The following is a 20,295-nucleotide window of genomic DNA, read 5'->3' on the forward strand; positions in this document are numbered from 1 at the left end:
TTGATTTTGTCCAATTCCCACAAGGGCCAGGTTAACATCTCTCCGAAAATATTTTACGTCATTTGGATTTATTTAAAAAAAAAATCTCACAATAATAAAATGTTTCCCATTGTGTTTCTGACCAGGTACAGGCACGTCTGGGAAGGCAGCTTCTCCTCCACCGACTCTTATGGATACCAGGCAGATGAGTGAGAAGTTAGAAGCCATAGTTTATCAACTTCGGCAGGTCACCCGTGAACGGGATGAGTTACGCAAACAGCTGGCACTTTCTTCACCAGGCTCGACATTTGACGATTGCAGGTACAAAGCATCGACTCGCTGTTCAGCGTTTTTGATAAAACTGCTCTTAATCTTTTAAGGTGCAATTGTAAAACATCTAACTGTGAAATATGTGTTCAAAACACTCTGACCTCTTCAGTTTCTGACTATAATTTTCTCCAAATCTGTCATTGCCGCAACAATAATAGATTACATTTGCTTGGTCCTTTTAATGTAAAAACGAATGCCAAGACAATTTTCTGACTATTTTGCATTTGTCTACTTCTGGTCCTCTGTCCACCTTGAATGCTTTTGTCTTTTACCTGGAGACTATGCCCTTTGCCCTTGCTCAGAACCACCCTCCTTGCATTTGTCTGCTTTTTCATAGTTCTTTCCCGGCTTCAAACTTATAATAAATAATGTTGTCACCACTCCTAATTCATTTGGCCAATGTTTTCCTCAGCATTGGTCATTTTTGTGTGCTTTGATGTAATCAGGTGATAAATAACATTGTTCAGTCACCTTAGGAACGAAAGAATCAGGAAACAGGTTAATCACAGGGGAAGCATTTTGTATTCTGACTCAGCCAATTTGGTCATTAACCCATAAAGTTAAGACATTGCTAGAATTATTCATCAATGGAAAGAGAGAGTTAACAGCTTGGGTCTCATTTTTCATCAGAAAGTCTATTGCTCTTTCGACAGATGCTGCCTCACATGTGCCTTCAGCACTTTTTTTTCTGGTTGTTTATCTCTAATCAGACACCACACCTTTCTGACTTAGGATGGTGACACCGCTTCAAAGGTACTAGCAGACCCCAATGGTAATTAGGATAAAAGTGGACCCAGCTTGTCTTGTGCTATTCATCTGTCCCAGAAATTATCAATGCTGGACAAGAACCTGAGGCTGCACTTAGGCGATTTTTCAGCAGACTCGCCTGAAAAACCAGGAACTGGAACGGCGACTGTCAGAGTGGAACACATGCACACGACGCGCGCACACACACACACGCACACGCTTGTTGTTGATAGGTATTGTTCAATTACTGTAAATATTAAGTTACTGTTGTCACCTTTAGATTCCTAATTTTGAAATGAGATGTTATATGTTAGGATCTATTTAATTAAATGGGTACTGTTTTTATCAATCGTATATTGGTCTAATAAATTACATATCTATTGATTTTTATGTAATGTGTTCTGCTGGGCCGGTTTAGCTATAAGCTTAAAATTAATTAAAAAAAATAAGCATAACAGCTCAGTCAGTTTCCTCTTTTGTACTTTTGGCAATGCTAAAATATTTTGACGAATATTAGTTACCCCAGAAGATACTGAATGTCAGTGTAATTTAAAGCATTTAAAATCTGATTCTTCTTGGATATATCCAAGAATATTTGAGCAAAGGCAGGGAAATGGAGTTGAGGTACAATGCAGCCACAATCAAATAGGAGAGGCAGGCTCAAATATTGTATGTTCTGTTCATATTTTTAATGCTCTTGCACTCGTATTGAGTATTAACTTTGCTATCGGATTTTTCCTTGTCTCTTCAGACCTAGCCCTAAGCCCAGCCATGACTATGAGAGACTGAAGATGCAGTGCATGAAAGCTATGTCAGATCTGCAGTCTCTGCAAAACCAACACACAAAAACGCTGAAGAAATGTGAGGAGGCAGTAAAGGAAGCAGATTTCTATCAGTAAGTAGAGTCAGAGTTATAAAACACTGAAGCAGGCTCACTGAATTTACACTGACAATAAATTGGAGCATAAATAAGGTTGAGGTAGAAGCTAGAATGTCATAAGCTTCCACACAAATAATATTTTGAAGTCCATTACATGTTCACATATTTGCTTGAAGGAATTATGTAAAATTAGATTTTTAGCCAGAGGGTTTGGACAGTTACTTTGTCTATGTATATCAATGACAGCTCACTAATGCCTGAGATTGCTTGAAATATCATTGGTGTCTTTGACTATGCTTGATAAAACTGCAAATGATGCAGCCTGTCAGTGAGAGGAAATCATAATTTTTTGGGTTAAAAAGTGTTTGAGGGAATTCCTTCCTATGAGGTCTGAAGAAGGGTCTCAACCCGAAACGTCACCTACTCCTTTTCTCCAGAGATGCTGCCTGACTCACTGAGTTACTCCAGCTTTTGTCTATCCTCGAAGTTATGTCAATTTCCTGGAATAAAGGCGGGAGCCACTGACTGCATATTCCATCCAATATATTTTAGGCGAATGTGCACAAATATGTAATTGCCGTTCATTGATCTGCTTTTGCTGTGCTGCTGCATAATATTAGGAAAGTGACGTTTATGACTTTGTTATAATCGTCTTCTGCCAATCCTGTTGCCATCAGAAACCATTTTGAACATCTGAATGTAAATGTTCGATGTCATGGTAAGACAAAACGTATTAATCATGTCATTTGGGATTTAACATATACTCTGCAATATTATATTTGGAAAGAAATTGAAATCAATGTGGCATCTTTAAGGAGTTCATCCACAGTGGGTGGGGAAATGCAACCAAATGGTAAGTAACCTTGGACTGTAAGCTTTTCACTGGGATAAAAACAAACTAGTAGATATATATTTACAGATCAGGCAGCATCTACAGAGATACAGTTAACATTTTTGTATGATGACTTTATCAGAACTATAAAAAGAAAAGTGGTTTAAGTTGTAGAGAAGGGAGAGGGATGGAGAGAATAAAGGAAATGTCTACATTAAGATGGAGACCAAATTGATTGCAGTGACACATGCTGTTGGTGCCCTCTGAGAAGATCATAAACATTTGTTTATCATAGGTAATCTATCCAGAGAAAGTGTATCTGAAGGGAAAATAGTAAGATTGGAGGGGAGGTGAGAGGAAAAAATAAACTGATCAATAGTGCTGGATCTATGAAATGTAGAAGACTAGCTGCTGGAAATCCAGCAGAATGATGATTAAGGATGGATTTGAATGTCCTTGCTTCCGCTGAATTAGAAAATAAGTTGACTGAGTGCATTGAAGGCAATCTCATTGGTGGAGTGAATGCTTCTTGAGCTGAGTTCCTCTCTTTGACATTTGCCATAATTGCTTCACCTCAGTCACTTGATATCTCATTTAAGAAAACTTGCTATTCTAGTTTTAAAGGATGGATGCAACTTGAAGGTAGACAAAAATGCTGGAGAATCTCAGTGGGTGAGGCAGCATCTATGGAGCGAAGGAATAGGCGACGTTTCGTGTCGATTTGCTGGTCTTTAGTTATTTATTGAATTTATGAAATGCATTTACGTGCTGATAAAAGATTTGAATATTAAGACGTAAAAAAATAGATTTATCCATTAAATGAACAGATTTTAGAATGGTCTGTGAATTATTGCAAAATCTCTGGAAAAATACTGCATTTCATCAAAAATAAGACTATCCTTGAAAGATTGTATTGAGCGCAGAGCATTAAATAAATCTTGGCATGGCTCATTGCTGTAAAATATGAGAAGCAATAAAATACGGCATGAAGGTTCATTGGAAAATGAGATATTTCAATGGAAAATCCCTGTTTATAGCATGCTAAAGAGTATGAAACAACCATTAGCGAGGAAAAACCACAAAGAAGGATATTGTCCCCTTCAGATGGACCCCTGTGTTTAGATTCCAATATTACCCAATTTATTATTGGATGGCAATTTGCTGTATTGGATCTTGGCTTCTTTTAATGCTTGAACAATTTTATGCATTCATTTCTGGAAGGCAGCAGAAACACCCACAGTAAAATGAGTGGGTGTATGTAAAAAAATAAGATGTAATGTTATCGTGGCAGAAATCATTCCAAGATTTTTCGAGATGGTGAAGTGAAAGAATTGTATTTTAGATTTGTATTGTCATTGTTGATTGAGAGCAAACTGGCTGGATATTCCTTCGCTGAATTAGTTTGTCCTGCTTTTGTGAACAAGACATAACTGGCAATTTTCCAGTCTCAGCTGGATGCAAGTGCTGTAACTGTACTGGAAAAGCATGGGCGAGAAGCTAATTTTGGAGCACAGGTCTTCAGTACCGTAGCTAGGATGCTGGCTGGTCCTAAAGTCTTTGCTGTATCCATGCTCTCAACTCTCTCTTGATGTCACTTGGAGGGAACTGAATTGACTGAGGACTAGTTTTTGCTGATGTTGGGGATATTTGACTAAAGCATGTATGGTCATCCGTTTGTGCATTGGAATGAATGTGGTTGCAAATACTCCAGCCTTGTCATTAGCATTTACATACTGGGTCTCATTGTCGTTAAAATTGGGATATTCTTGAAGCCACCTCATGGTGGCTATTTAAATGCCCATATCTATATGGTAGAACTGCAGAATATTGATCTAGAATTGACAGCACAGATAGGATGTTGTCAATTTATTAAACAATTAACCGGGAGAAAATGTTACCTTAGTTAAATAATTAAATTGCAGAGTAAGAATGTAAATGTAAGAATGCCTTTGTTTCTTAGTTTATAATCAAAATCTATTTCAGACCTTTGCAACATGTCCCACTTGTCCATTATTTGCTTTAATTGTTATGCCATTGTAACTTTGCAACTGTCTGTTAGCATGTTAATTTGCATATTCTCAGTGTCAGAACATTAGATCACCCTGATCCTGACCCATTTCAGCATTGAAAAATAGTGCCACCACGATAATTGTTAATCAATCTGACATACAGAAGCTGAATAAATGTAGTGCTTTATGGAGAGCTTAATTCAAATTGCTCTTTGGTAGGACAAATCTGGTCTCATTTTCCAGTGTTAGTTGCAGAATAAAAATAAATCTATGTTTCTTTCAGTCTGCCTTTCTTTCAGTAATCCATGAAGTGGCGTCCTGTAATTAAGTTTTCAATTCCCTGTAGTTATCTATTACATTACAAATTATTCAGCACACAATACGAATGATGTCATTTCCTTAACCCTTTGAAAGCACAGGTACTGTACACTTGTCGCATGTTATAAAGGTCATTGTGCCCGAGTGGGATCTTTGAAAGAACTAACCAATTAATCCTTTTCCCCATGTCTAACCTGCAACTTGCAAATATTGTCCTTTTAATCATATATTCAAAGTCAATTACAATCCCATAGAGTTTGTTCGCCAAGAGATTTTGTTGAACATAACAGAATTGGACTAAATACTTGTAGTTCAGTCTATTTGTTTAGTTGATTTAGTTTAGGGATACAGCACGGAAACAGGCCCTTCTGCCCACCGAGTCCGCACCGACCAGTGATCCCCACACATGAACACAAGCCTACACACACTAGTGACAATTTACACATACCAAGTAAACAAATTCAATCCAATTAACCTGCAAACCTGTTCGTCTTTGGAGTGTGGGAGGAGACCGAAGATATCGGAGAAAATCCACGGGGTCAAGGGGAGAACGTACAAACTCCTTACAGACAGCACCCGTAGTCTGGATCAAACCCGGGTCTCCGACTCTGTAAGCGCTGTAAGGCAGCAACTCTACCGCCCACAATGATCTATGATCCAAGTAAAGGATTTCTTGCCATTGATAGTATCTAGTCACCTGACATTGGAGAGTTAGATGACAAGCTACCATTTCACACTTTATAGAAGATTGATGTCAGTGACCTTTGGGTGTAAATATATATATGCACAGTTAGTTACCTATACTTGTTTCAGTAAACAATGTCATGAGGGCTGACATTAACGCTTAGCTTACAGAACTTGTGACCTTGCGGTTTGGGGGCAGGGGTGGGCTTCAGAGCCAATTTGCATGTGTACAGTGCATATATTAACTAAATACACCCTGCAGCACTTTAGAAATTAATTCAGGACTGGAGTTGTTCTAGGCTGCACAGTAAAGCCATCTTGTGTCTCCAATCTGGTATATGTTGTGGATATTTTAATAATCAAACAGGTGGAGATTTTCTAATATCTCAGTCCCAGCTTCGTTGGAAATATAACCATCTGCCTATCAACAACTTGTATCCACCTATTACTTGTCATACTTTGTCTGCCCCTTCTCTTCCAGCTTTCTTCCCTCCTCCTCTCAAACAATCAGTCTGGGGAAGGGGGACATAAAATGCTGCAGTAACTCAGCGGGACAGGCAGCATCTCTGGAGAGAAGGAATGGGTGACATTTTGGGTCGAGACCCTTCTTCTGAAATGCTGCCTGACTCACTGAGTTATTCTCGCGCTTTGTATCTTGTCTTGTTTTTGTGAGATTGTTAGTTTGTTGGTAGACAAAAGTGCTGGAGAAACTCAGCAGGTGCAGCAGCATCTATGGAGCAAAGAAAATAGGCAACGTTTCTGGCCAAAACCCTTCTTCAGACTGATGACAAATTGTTAGTTTGTTGGTTGGCTAAGGAACAAAACTTTACGATCATTAATAATGCTGAAATGTAATATTTGGAAAAATGCAACTTGCACAACTGTTGAAATACATATGTTGAAATATAAATCCTATTATCTTGTATTTTGTTCTTATCAGTCTCTGGCAAAGTTTTGTATACATATGATTCACCTCTGTTGAGGCAGGAAGAGATCAGAGGTCAACTCATCTGAAATAAACAAGAACACGTTTAACTTGCAAAATGGAGGCAGTGCTTTTAATTAATTGTAAATGATTTACAGAAATATTCTAAATTTGTTCACCATTATTCAATGTGTTCAACCGGGGATCCTGCGGTTCAGTCATCAATTCCTAACACGCAAAACCTTTTTTAATTCCGTCAGCACGTTACACAATCGCCTGCGAATGGATCAGTCACAACTCAAGGAAGATATGGAGGTCATCAAGAGGGAGAACTCCCAGTTGTTACGGGAACACAATCATGCACAGCAGACCTGTGAGGAACTGAAGAGACTCCATGAGGAGGATCTGAAAGAGATCACTGACCTGCGTTGTCAGCAGCAACAAGTGAGTGTGGAGTACATGCTATCAGCTTTTCATTACCAAGCAGCTGATTTTTTTTCACAATTGTATGCAAGAGATTTCTTGCGTTATCTTAGCGACTTGTATAACAGAATCCCCCCCCTCTGGCATGAGTGACAGTAAACCAGAATAGTGTGCATAATTGCATGAGGAGGGGATGCAGCAGCTCTGTTTCCAAGAAATAAGGAAGAGTCAAAAGGATTATTGTTATTTTGGTTCAGGGTATACAGTTAATTTTGTGTTTTTATTCTGTCCCAGAAAGACAAAGCATTGGCTGGAAAATGAACAATGAAATAGAAGGGACCAGGGAAGGGTTTGTTGTATTATTGTCGTGTGTACTGAAGTACAGTGAAAAGTCTTTTGTTGCGTGCTAACCAGTCAGCGAAAAGACTGTACAGGATTACAATCAAGCCATCCACAGTGTACAGATACAGGATAAAGGGAATTACATTAAGTGCAAGATAAAGTCTGGTGAAGTCCGATTAAAGATAGGTTGAAGGTGTCCAATGGGGTAGATGGAGAGATCTGGACTGCTCTCTAGTTGGTGAGAGGATGGTTCAGTTGCCCAATAAGGATAAATGAGGTGCAAAGGACTACTTAAATTAAATAAATAAAATCAATAAATAAAAGATAAATAGATAAATAAAAGCTTTGGTAGACAAAAGTGCTGGAGAAACTCAGTGGGTGCGGCAGCATCTATGGAGCGATGGGAATAGGCAAAGTTTCGGGCCGAAACCCTTCTAAAAGCTTTGCTGCTTTCTTGTCTATGATCTTTAATTTTTAAAAGCATTAAGATATGCACTATTCCCATTACAGCTTTCATCCAGTATCCACAAGAGTGTAAAATTAGCTTGGCAGTCCAATTGTCCACAGGGATTGCCTGTTGAATTGTCCCAAGTGCATGACATAATATGGTTTATCCAGATTTTGTCTGGATATCTGTAGCTGTACATTTAAAACAAGAATGTCTTTAAGTAACTGATGCCTCGACTCATTTTTTGCTGTTTGTAATTACCCACATAATTTGAGCCGAGAAAAAATCGTATTGAGCAGTATTTTCAGTGAACCTCAATGATATTGGTTCCGCCTTGTTGTACGTGAATGTCATTGATTCTCCCTGGAGGTTCACTAGCAGGTTGATGCTTCAATGCTGATGCAAACACGCACTCATTAGATCCAAAGCTGGATTGAGGTGGGAGCAGTCCAAGCAGTCCACAACCATAGACAATGGTGTCCAGACAACGAAATAAGGTGACGATCCAGTCACCAGAAAGAGTCAGATATGATAAGAACACATCATATGTGAAAAAGTATCACTATTGTGAGAGTCCAGGGACGCTTCAAAGTGAAGTTGAGACTGTGGGGGATCAGACCGAAGACTACCAAATTGATAATCCATGAATGCAAGAGTCTGAGGAGGAGACGATGCGAAACTAGAACCAAGATGAGGAACTGATGGAACAGGACATGACAGAGCAGAATCCAGTACCAGCGCAAACAGATGCAAAGGCCAGACCAAAGCATCAGAGACCACCCAGGCGATACGAGGGCTATGAGATGTATTGACATGAAAATTATGCGTTATCAATCTAATAAATGCCATATCCTAAATAGTGTTGGAATGTTCAGTTAACAATATGATGATGCGGAAATCCTTTTTGTTTGATAAGGGACGGATGTCATGGTAACTGATGTTGTATTTAAATGTATCACATGTTACTACGAGTCAAAAAGGTCAGAGGACATATGTTGCTGGGATGTAAAGGAATGGTGGAATAAAACCAGCGCATTCTGTGTTCAGTGTTTATTATATTTGGAATAAGGCGAGATCTGACATTGACAATGATGACGTTTGCATACCTGCGGCTTTGTGATTGATATACTCCACCAATGCAGCTACTTTCTGATGAGAAATGTACTGAGACCCTGGCAATAACATACACTCCAGCATGGTATTTCAGAAATGCAGCAGTCTTGGTACATTTGTTCAGATGGGAAATCAACTATTTGTCTGGTCTTGTAGATATATAAGTAAGTCTAATGATGTTATTCTTCAGGCTCTATTTGACCAACATGAACTTGATCATCTTTAGCACCAAACCAGAGATTGTTATGATGCTGCCTGACCTGCTGAGTTACTCCAGCACATTTTTTTATAAACCAGTATCAGGTGTCGGCCACCTCGCATTCTTGTCCATTTTTCTTGCAGCAGTAAAATACATTTGAGCTAAAGTAAAATGTAAGAAAAATTCATTGGGCCTCATTCTCCTCTCGTTCCTTACCTAATAAGTAGAAAACTTCAAAAAGATGCCATTAACCAAACACTCCCTTTCTCTTGAAGGTAGACACATAATGCTGGAGTAACTCAGCGGGACAGGCAGCATCTCTGGAGAGGAATGGGTGATGTTTTGGGTCGAGACCCTTCTTCAGACTGATGTCAGGGCAATGGGAATCTTTGTCATTACATGACTAAAGGAAAATTTATAAAGTGACAAGTTAAGGGCCTCCTTTCAATACCAGTGAGAAATGCAATATTTATACCTTTGCTCATTTTGTCATACACTGATAATGGAAGAACCCTTGTATTCACATTCAAATTATGAGAAACTCCAGTTCATAGGGTGCCCGTGCACATTATAACATGCTTGCTTGTTGTTTTCCTAAATCTTCAAACCAAGGGCACTTTTCAAGAGCTAAATGCCATGATCTACCTATCCTGCACCATGAAAAAGGCTTTACTTTTATAATTGTGTAACCTGATCAATGTGAAATTCAGTGGTGTTATATATCTGCCTGACACTGCCAAGTTGAGTCACTTTAGGACTTAGTATAATCATGTTCTTTGTGAAGGGAGTTAAATAATTGAATACATCTTTTTTTGTCAGGCTGAATAATGGGAGAAAGAAGAGATTTGCTTTCTATAAAAGTTTCAGGGAAGATTTAGGCTCAATGAGCAATGCATTAATTATAAATCGTTCTTTTGTATGCTCTGATCTGCCAAATTATAATCATCCATTAAAAGTTCATTTTAGACTTTTTCTTCTTAAATTGACAATTTATTACAATCCTAAGTGTTTTTGCACAATAATCTGTGCACATTTACTTTAATCTTTTGTATTATCTTTGTTGCTGAATTCTGTGCTACTCCCTGAAGGACAAGTGCATAACAAGTGGGCAGTAGTTTTCCAGTAAATGTAGTGGAGACGCCATGTACTGGAGTGGTGAAAAGAGTATTATTTACACTAACTCTTTCTTTGCCATCAAGAAAGAGTTACTGGCATTTCAATGACTACTCTAGTGGCATTCGTGCATACTTGACGACTCTTCAGCTCACTGTAACACGCTACGAGTATCCTGGTCATTAGAGTTCACACTTCGACCCGAGAAACTATGTGTGAGGCTAATGAGGATTTAAATCTTGAAAAAAAAATGCGGTCCGTCTCCGACAGGTAAATGGACTGATCTCCTGCGAGACCTCAGCCTATGTTGAAAAAATATACAATCTTCAGGTGTGATTGGCTCGAAAGCGCAACGAAGGCCAACATTTCTGGAGATTATCATCTTTCTAAAAGCCCTGTCCCATTGTACGAGTTCATTCAAGAGTTCTCCCGAGTTTGCCCTGATTCGAACTCAGAGATTTACAGTAATGGCCGCTCGTAGGTACTCTGTTGAAAAACATGTTGAAAAATCTTCACGAATCTTCCCGAGCTTACTGCGTTTCCCGAGGACCTGCCGTTAGTGTTACGAGCCGCTAAGTGACATCCCTGACCTCCGACGTACCCGCTACGGGCATTCTACGTGCTTCCACGAGTTTCTTTTTTTTTTAAACTCGGGAGAGCTCTTGAATGAACTTGTACAGTGGGACAGGGCTATTAATGCCAATATCTTGTTTCAACAGAGGCGAGTGCAAGACCTCTTGGCAGCACCTGCTGCAATCCTTGTTGCCATTCTTCAACTCTCCAGTCTGACCTGTTAATAAATGATACCAAGATTCTTCAGCACAGGTTGATAAGGATGAACAGGATATTCAGGGACAAATTAACTGTGAACACGAGACATCTACAGTTTGGAAGCCTCGCCTTGCTTCAAAGGAAAAGTTGCTCTACAGGCACCTTGAGGTCAAAGTCAGCAGAGATCCTATGTCCAGAAGAACAGAAAAGGAAGACCACAAGCTCAACGTGCACAGCATCCTCTGCCAGGTCACCCTTCCCAGCACTGAGACCCTAATTATTTTTAGTTGTCCCTGTTGGGCTGACCATATTTTTCTCATATCCAGCACCAGCCATGTGAAATGGATGCTCAGTTGTAAGCTCAGTACATGGGAAGATGTCATCACGTTGACAGGAGAGGATTGAGGGAGTTCTCAAATCATCTTTGAGGGGAAAATGTATCACCCCCCCTGAGTCCTGGCAATGTCAGGTCCATAACTGCTCAAAATGGCACGGTATTTGGAATGACTTTCAAATCTTGAGTCGACAAGTCAGTAGCATACGGAAGTCCAATCTAAATAGTAGGAGGACTAGGGGATTTCACAAACCACCTACCTACTTAACGGATAGACATCACCTGCCCTGCCCCATGTGTGGAAGCAACTGCCTTTCCTGCAGTAGCATTGTAAATCACTTCAGAACTCTAGATATTGGAGTGAAGGCAAGTCATCCTCCATCTCAAGGGACTGCCTGGAATGTTAGCTTGACAGTAACAGTTGCATTAAGAGATGATGAATGATCAGACCCCACGTTATCCAATATGGGAAAGCAGAAATACCATTTGAAAATGCTTTTCGAAACAGCGGTGAATCTTCTCTATAGGCTAGCTATTTAGTTTAGTTTAGAGATAGAGTGCGTCAACAGACCCTTCGGCCCACTGTGTGCACGCCAACCAGTGATCCCGTAAACACTAGAACTCCTACATACAATGGACAATTTATATATTTTTTTAACCAAAGCCAATTAACCTACGAACCTGTACGTCTTTGGAGTGTAGGAGGAAACCAGAGCACCCGGAGAAAACCCACGTGGTCACAGGAAGAACGTACAACATCCGTAGTCAGGATTGAACCTGAGTCTCTGGAGCTTTAAGGCAGCAACTCTCGCTGCTCCACCGTGCCGCAGTATAGAAGTGTTTAAAATGGAGTTTATAAGTTTTGCAAGGATTGGGGGTTTGATAGCTATGGGGATCTGGAAAATGACCATTTTCCAGATCCCCATAGCTATCAAACCCCCAATCAACTCTGTCCAAACCCCCAATCAACTCTGTCCAGATGCCTGATGTGGATCTGCCATGATTTTATTGAATAGTGGAGTAGGCTCAAGGGACCAGGTGGCCTACTCCTGCTGGTTTTTGTGTGAGTTCTTGTGTTTGATTTTTCTTGAGAAAGACACTTTGGGTTAAAATATACCTGCAAAATATACTTCAGCCCAATTATGTCAGTGTTTTGATTAATATACCTTGTATTTCATGCTGTTTCAAATCAGGATTTCCTCCATGCCTAGTGCGATCTTTGTTTCTTAGCAATCTTGTCCTCAGTGGATATCAAGAATCATTAAATTAAATTCTTCTGCTTATAGGATTCTTTTTATTTTTACCATAAACTAGCAGGGTACAAGTGGGACACTCAGGCTTTCCTTCTCTTCACAAATTATGAAAAAACTTTTATTTACTGAAAGGTATCATCATAATCTTTTATAAGTGTTTACCTTATGATAAGGACGTTCTTTGGGTTCTTGATTTAGCTGGCTAAGGTAGATGCAAAACATTCCTTCTGTGTTATGCATGTATTTGCGTGCTGATCTTTGAGAATGGTTGGGTGATTAAAGCCTATTTTTGGTCCATATTTGCGACGATTAAGTAACGAGGGGGAAAACTCCTATTGTTAAGGTGAAATGCTAGTGAATATTGGTGTTTTTATTCTTGATGTGATGCATCAGCTTTGTTTGTTTTTGCGAGGCGTTGTAATAGATGACTTCTCCCTTTAGGCCTGAGATACTTAAAGGGCAAAGGAATGATTGAATAAAGCCTGTTTATTCTGGTTCACAGCATCCATTCACACAGGACAATGCTGCTTGTTTGATGAATGCTTTATAAGTTCAGATTAGAAACAGAAAGCTGTTGCAAATTGAATGAAGTGAACATTTTGGAACTATATATAAACATTTAGCTGACACATCTCCAAGGGGGAGATTTTATAGAAAAGTTCATGGTTTACAAAGAAAGAACTGAAGCAGTGATGCAAAGGTTCTTGGAAATGTTAAGTCCGTGCTTCATTTGATGTAGGAAAAGAAATTAGTGTGTAAAACCAACCCCTGTGCATTCAAATAAGCACAAATGTGAGTGGAGCTGATGTTATTTGACTAGAAAAACAACCCCTGATGCCAAGTTAAAACTAAACTTTAGGAATCAAAATGAAAGTTTGCACAGAGTAAACCACGTAACAGTCATGCAAGTCAAAGGTCACTGTGAATGCACAAGCAAAGAGGTTGTTTTTTTTCACTTTTTGGAAAGTTTCTGAGTCAAAAGACAACGGATGTTTGAATGCTCATTTTTGTACATAAATCAAGTTTTTAAATTGTGGCAACTTTGTGTAATGCTTGGAATTTAACTTGCCTTTTACAAGTATGAACTTATTTTGCACCACAGGTAATGTACTGTCATTGATTAATTTTTGTGGATTATTTGACAATGTTGCTTGCTTCTCTCAAACCAGGCGTAGCATTTTTATTGAATGGTTTTATTATATATTTCACTATTCGTCTTGGAATTATTTAATTTTTCAAAATGTTATTTTTTTGGCTTATGTTTGTTAACTCATTACATTGCACATCAAATAACAAGCTGTTAAACTCCTGCAGCGGCATGTGATATTTTCACGCCTTACATTTATTTCTTGTTGAAAATAACCATTCCTTATTCTGTACTGGAAGGCTTCCTATCAAAACATCCCACATTAGCATTGTTCCCAGGATGGAAAGATCTAATACTAGAGGGCATAGCTTCAAGGTGAGCGACAAATAAAAGGAGATGTGCAGGGAATGTTTTTTTTTACACAGAGAGAGGTGAGTGCATGGAATTCGCTGCCAGGGGGTGGTGTTGAAGGCAGATATGATTGTGGCATTTAAGAGACTTTTGGATATTTACATATGGATGTTCGGGGAATGGAGGGATTTGGATTATGTTGGTTTATGATGCCAAAACTATCACATGATGCCAGCACATAATCCAAATCCCTCCATTCCCCGCACATCCATATGTATATATCCAAAAGTCTCTTAAATGCCACAATCATATCTGCCTTCAACACCACCCCCTGGCAGCGAATTCCATGCACTCACCTCTCTCTGTGTAAAAAAAAACATTCCCTGCACATCTCCTTTTATTTGTCGCTCACCTTGAAGCTATGCCCTCTAGTATTAGATCTTTCCATCCTGGAAACAATGCTAATGTGGGATGTTTTGATAGGAAGCCTTCCAGTACAGAATAAGGAATGGTTATTTTCAACAAGAAATAAATGTAAGGCGTGAAAATATCACATGCCGCTGCAGGAGTTTAACAGCTTGTTATTTGATGTGCAATGTAATGAGTTAACAAACATAAGCCAAAAAAATAACATTTTGAAAAATTAAATAATTCAGCATAGACATTGTGGGTCAAAAGGCCTGTACCATGTCAGACGCCTTGCCTTGGCTTGCCATGTCAGCTGTACCATGTCTGCCACTTTGCCTTCATTCATTTTCTTAGTGACCTCCCATAAAATAACTTCAATCAGATTTGTTAGGCAAGATTTCACATGCACCAAACCATGTTGACTTCACCTTTGCAGCCCCTGCCTTTCCATTTGATCATAAATCCTATTCATATGAATGTTTCCCCCAGTTTCCCTTCTGCTGGCATATGGCTCACTGATCTGCAGTTTCCTACTGCTCTTCTTCAATATGGAAACAATGTTAGCTTTCCTCTATTCTTCCAATACCTCACCCATGGCTCACGTTGATGCGACAATCTCCCTGCCCTTGCAATCTCTTTCCTTGCTTCTACCTTTACATGCATCAATATCTGTAACATTTCCTCTTTCCTGATAGACACATTTCCAGACAATTATCGTTCTCCATTAACTCTCCATTCTCTCAGGTGAATACTGCTACAAACTATTAATTCAGGACGCTGCACATATCCCTTGGCTCCTCATTAGATTTGCCTTATGGTTCTTGAAGGAACCTACTCTTTCCCTGCCTACCTCGCGTAATATATTTGAGAAGTTTTAGAATTCTCTTTTATTCTGTTGACTAGGGCTATTTCTCATCCCCTATGTCTTGGTCACATTTGATTGTTGCCTTCACAATTGTTGCCTGTTATCTATGCTAAGTATTTCCACCATTTTCTGATTTTCTGATTTTGAAGCCAAAGGTTTTATTAGACTGCTTCTGCTTTCCTTTGAGTGCTCATCTTTTTCAATCTAATTTGAAAAATTGAGGTTAATCGTGTTGTCATTGAAAGGGCCAAACGAGTCTCCTGTTTTTAAGCTGCCAGATCCTGTTTTTTTTGTTGTAGTTGGTCCCAAGCCTATTAGAGCTACTAAACCCATCATGCAAAGGTTTTGTTACTTGGGTGTGAAACAGTTGTTGAACGTCCTTTTATATGACTTTAAGGCAGGGAAGTATAAGTGATGATTACAAATACTTTTCCCTCAAGAAATGTTTGTTGTTTCCTAATTATATTAATTTATTTCTGCAATGGAACCTTTCTTTATTGCAATCATATTTAAAACATATTTTAAACAAATTTAAAATGTTTTCAACTGTGGTAATTTATGAACTATTTCAATGTAAAGAAGCATTTCCAAGCTAATTTGCAAGCTGTAGCATAATGCGGTGCTCTAAAGCTAGATTTGGTGTTTAAAGTTTAAACATTTCCCTTTTCAACTCTGAGACTGAAATTGTGTGTTTAGAATTTCCTTGCTTTTCAATTGCAGTAGGATGTATGGTTTATTTACAGTTTTTCTTAATAATTCTAACTCATTTGAGACAGAGTGTAAATTGATTTTATTTGGTAAATGGATTTTACCAAACATTATGATGGCAGGTGAATTGTAAGATTCAAGTAAATGTGATTTTAAGAAAGGCAAATCAACCAACCTATATTTATGATGATCCTAAATTGAATCACAAAGCACTTTTCATCAATCCTTTTGAATGTTATAATTTTGTCACTCCAATGTTGTAGCCTGAACAGAAGGTCAGTGGAATACATCACATAACTTATCCAGCTGATGTTGAACTGAAGTGGAGGGAGTGAGGGCTTACCAAATTGTGTTTGGCTTGTTACAGTTATTGCAAGAGATTCTCACATTTTGGGGACAGATATTTTGAGTAACGTATGGAGTGAACAATGTATTTCCAGAAAAATAAAGAATTCTGACTCATTATCCAGTAGCTCTGACAGCGTTGCGCTGAATAGGATGATTACATGTAATGTCAAACAATATCTGGTATATATTAATTGCAAAATAACATTATTACAAGAGTTGCAACTGTTGTGATTTATCTTATTGTGACCCATTTATTTCCTTTCATTCATGACATGACTAAAAAAAAGCTCAAAGTGCATATGCATTCCTCATAATCAAGCATCTATACAGATAAGTTCAGATAGTGGAAAATGATGGGGGAAAGGGGGTCCTGTGTTCTGAAATGAGCCTGGCCAAGCTTCAGTGGAATATATATATATATACCAAATGGGTTGGTTAGTAGGTTTGCAAATAGTACCAAAATTACTGGAATCGTGGACAATGAGAAAGCCTGTCAAAGTATACAGCAGGATATAGATAAACTACAGCAATGGGCAGGTGGATAGAGGTGAAGTGTGAATCCGAGCAAGTGTGAGGTGTTGCACTTTGGGAGGCCGAATGAAAGGGGAAAATATATAATTAACGGCAAGAGACAGTTCTTATGCTGTACTGTTCAATCTTAAAAGCTTTTGAGCTTTGGTGGTTATGGTAGTATAGTTTTGAGGATTCCCCCATGATTAGGGCACCCAAACAGTACAGTTACATCTTTAAGAGTCTCTATTTGAACTAACTCAACAACTACACTTATGATTAAAACTGTTGTTTAATGAAATGCTCAGATAGACTCAATAAAGTTGTCATTTAGGTGCTTCAGTTGCATGTCCTTTCTGATGTTTGCTGCACACTGGTTTCCAATAACTGAAGGTTGGCAGCTCCACTCATTTCTAGATGTGTAGCACCATCTAATGCAAATTGTGAAAACTGCTGATTCTCCAAACGGTTTTGGAGATGGATCTGGTTTTTATACAAATTGATTTTTGTTCTGCAGCCCAATTTGTTTTAGCCCAGTGCTAAATTATCAACTCAGATGTTGTATGTGAGTCTTTACGAGTCAGTAGCAGCAGCAAAACCTATTAGGCTGAATCATTTGCCCTAAAAACATCATCATGCATTATTATGGAATCAACATAATTCAAACATATGATATGGTCATTATTACTTTACTGCTTTTGGGACTTTCATCTGTGTAGAATTGGTCACTACTACATTTGTGACACTTTAATAAAATCTGCATTTCAAAAATACTTTGAATGCAAGAAAAGCACTTTGATCTTGTGATTCTGAAAAGCATTAAGTAAATGCAAATCTTTCATTAATTTTCAAGTAACTACAACAAAAATCAAATGTTGTTTACTTTATATTGCACTGGCTTTCTTAGATTTAAACTCGCTAAGTTGGTGTGCACCTCATTGAATGTCGAATGTAGCTTATTCAGTGCAAAAGAAAAAAAATACACATTTTAACGTGATTTTTAAAATTGAAGCATCTTTTAAACAGTGTTGTACTGTACCAGTGCATGCTGTTGGAAGCTGATATGCCAGTTGGCTTTCTGTGAATGCCTCTATTTGCAAATGTTCGCTTTAAATAGTCAGATAGGGAGATCAGAATTGCAAGACATCTCATGAACAGAAGAGACCAGGTAGGCGAGTCTTGAGACAGTAGCAACAAACTAAAGTTTGAAAGTTATTACATCTAGGTTTTTTTTTTTTGAGTGACTTGCATAAAGTCGTAGTGTGTATGACACAGAAACAAGCCCTTTAGCCCTCTTCATCTATGCTGATCTTTTTGCTCATCAACATTCACCCCATTTTCCAACAGTTCATTTGATTGTGAGCTTTGCCTTATTCTCAACAAGTACTGAACAGTGATCACTCTGATTTATTTATATAAGTAACAAACCATACTATGCAGAGATTTCCTCATTAGTTTAAGAGTGATATCTCTGCTATTTTCACGACTTCAGGTGTTGAAATTTGATGCTTTATTCTATAATTTTTCATATGTGTTCACACTTTGGGTGAGGTTTTCACTGCTCAGAGCTAAAACAGGACGAAAGACTCCTTTCATTTGCAGCAGAAAAACTTTGCAGGATGTGGATTATTATTCTAGACAATGTAGTAAATTATTTTTGTGTAGATATTCCATTATAAGATCATCATAAAGCTTTACCCTTTCATCATTAATTGCAGCGAGCATAGCTTCATTTTTTCCTTATTTCAGTGGGTTTGAACAGTAAAATGCATCTGGTGTGCAGGGTCTATTCTACAACAAGGAGTGGATAACTGCTTTTGAGCTGAGCGGCATTGCCAGATAAAGGAGAGAGTCGGTAGGATTGGCCTGTTTTATCTGAAAATAAACACAAAATGTTGATGTAACTCAGCGGTAACTGAGTTACTCCATCATTTGGTGTCTATCTTTGTAAACTAGCATCTGTAGTTCTTTCCTACGCGATATTATCTGAAGTTTGGAAGTATGGCAAGTGATGTCATTGAATCAAAGGAGTCTGGGAGGGATTGTCAAGCTGGATCCTCTGTTTCACCTGGATGGAGAGTCTCAAGGTCAAAGGCTAGCCATCCAGAAACATAGAAACATAGAAAATAGGTGCAGGAGTAGGCCATTCGGCCCTTCGAGCCTGCACCGCCATTCAATATGATCATGGCTGATCATCCAACTCAGTATCCTGTACCTGCCTTCTCTCCATACCCCCTAACTAAAATATGAATTGTGATTCTTTGTTATCTTTGGAAATATCTTTCTAAAATGGCTGCAAATGCTCAGTTATCAATTAAACACAAGATTGTGCTCAGCAAATTTACTTTTGCTTTGCAAGGAATTGAAAGGCAAAGGAATCAATCAAAAGTAGAATTAAAATTGAAGTTCAAATATGATTGTGTAGAAATTTCTACTATAACTTAGTAGTTGTGTTCCTAAGAAACCTCGCATTATAAGAAATGCACATAACGGCTGGCAGAGCTACACATGGGCAGATTTAACCTCTCCCTACTCATTGTGAGGTTCCAACCTACCCGACGAAGACTGCTATCATCCTAATGCCAAAGAAGAGGTAGCATGCCCTACTGACGATCGTCCGATGGCTCCAATATCCACCATCGTGAAATGCTTCGCGAGACTAATCATGGTGAACATGCAGTCTCCCTGACAGCTATGACCCATTGCAATTCATCTACTGCAGCCACAGATGCCACCTCACGGCCCATTCACTTATCCCTGGAACAACTGGATATTAAGGACAGCTATGACAGACTCCTGAGACCAAAAGGAATAGTTTGCATTAAAAGTTGGGTTTTAAGGAGGATTTAGTTTTATTTTAGTATATCACTTTACCGTTCCAATAATTTTTTTTATATAGGTGTGGAGCTGCAAGAAATGTACTTAATTTCCATTATATAATATTTCATTATATAATCTCCCATTGCACAATTAAGATCTGACATCAATGTGTTAATGTTTATGAAGAATATATTCTGTTTCTTGTAATATAGGAAATAACTAACAGAAACTTTTTGAAGGTAGACAAAAGTGTTGGAGAAACTCAGCGGGTGCAGCAGCATCTATGGAGCGAAGGAAATAGGCAACGTTTCAGCCCGAAACGTAGCTTATTTCCTTCGCTTCATAGATGCAGCTGCACCCGCTGAGTTTCTCCAGCACTTTTGTTACCTTTGATTTTCCAGCATCTGCAGTTCCTTCTTAAACTCTTAGAAACTCTTTGAAGTTCAGCAAATCAGGAGCAAAAAGGAGTAAAATGTGATTATGTAAACATTTCAAAAT

General features: G+C 38.5%; 1 protein-coding gene across 8 annotated transcripts in view; it reads left to right on the forward strand.

The window, feature by feature from the left end:
- The window catches only part of dlg5 (discs large MAGUK scaffold protein 5), a 105,788-nt gene that overhangs the window by 31,272 nt on the left and 54,221 nt on the right, over window positions 1-20,295 (forward strand). For all 8 annotated transcript variants that reach the window (XM_033012728.1, XM_033012725.1, XM_033012727.1 and 5 more), the window contains exons 4-6: window positions 126-300; window positions 1,808-1,951; window positions 6,965-7,148. In XM_033012728.1, coding sequence (XP_032868619.1) covers window positions 126-300; window positions 1,808-1,951; window positions 6,965-7,148 — 503 coding nt within the window. The remainder of the gene's footprint in view (window positions 1-125; window positions 301-1,807; window positions 1,952-6,964; window positions 7,149-20,295) is intronic.

The sequence above is a fragment of the Amblyraja radiata genome, chromosome 37 (assembly GCF_010909765.2).
Source record: "Amblyraja radiata isolate CabotCenter1 chromosome 37, sAmbRad1.1.pri, whole genome shotgun sequence".
NCBI lineage: Eukaryota > Metazoa > Chordata > Chondrichthyes > Rajiformes > Rajidae > Amblyraja > Amblyraja radiata.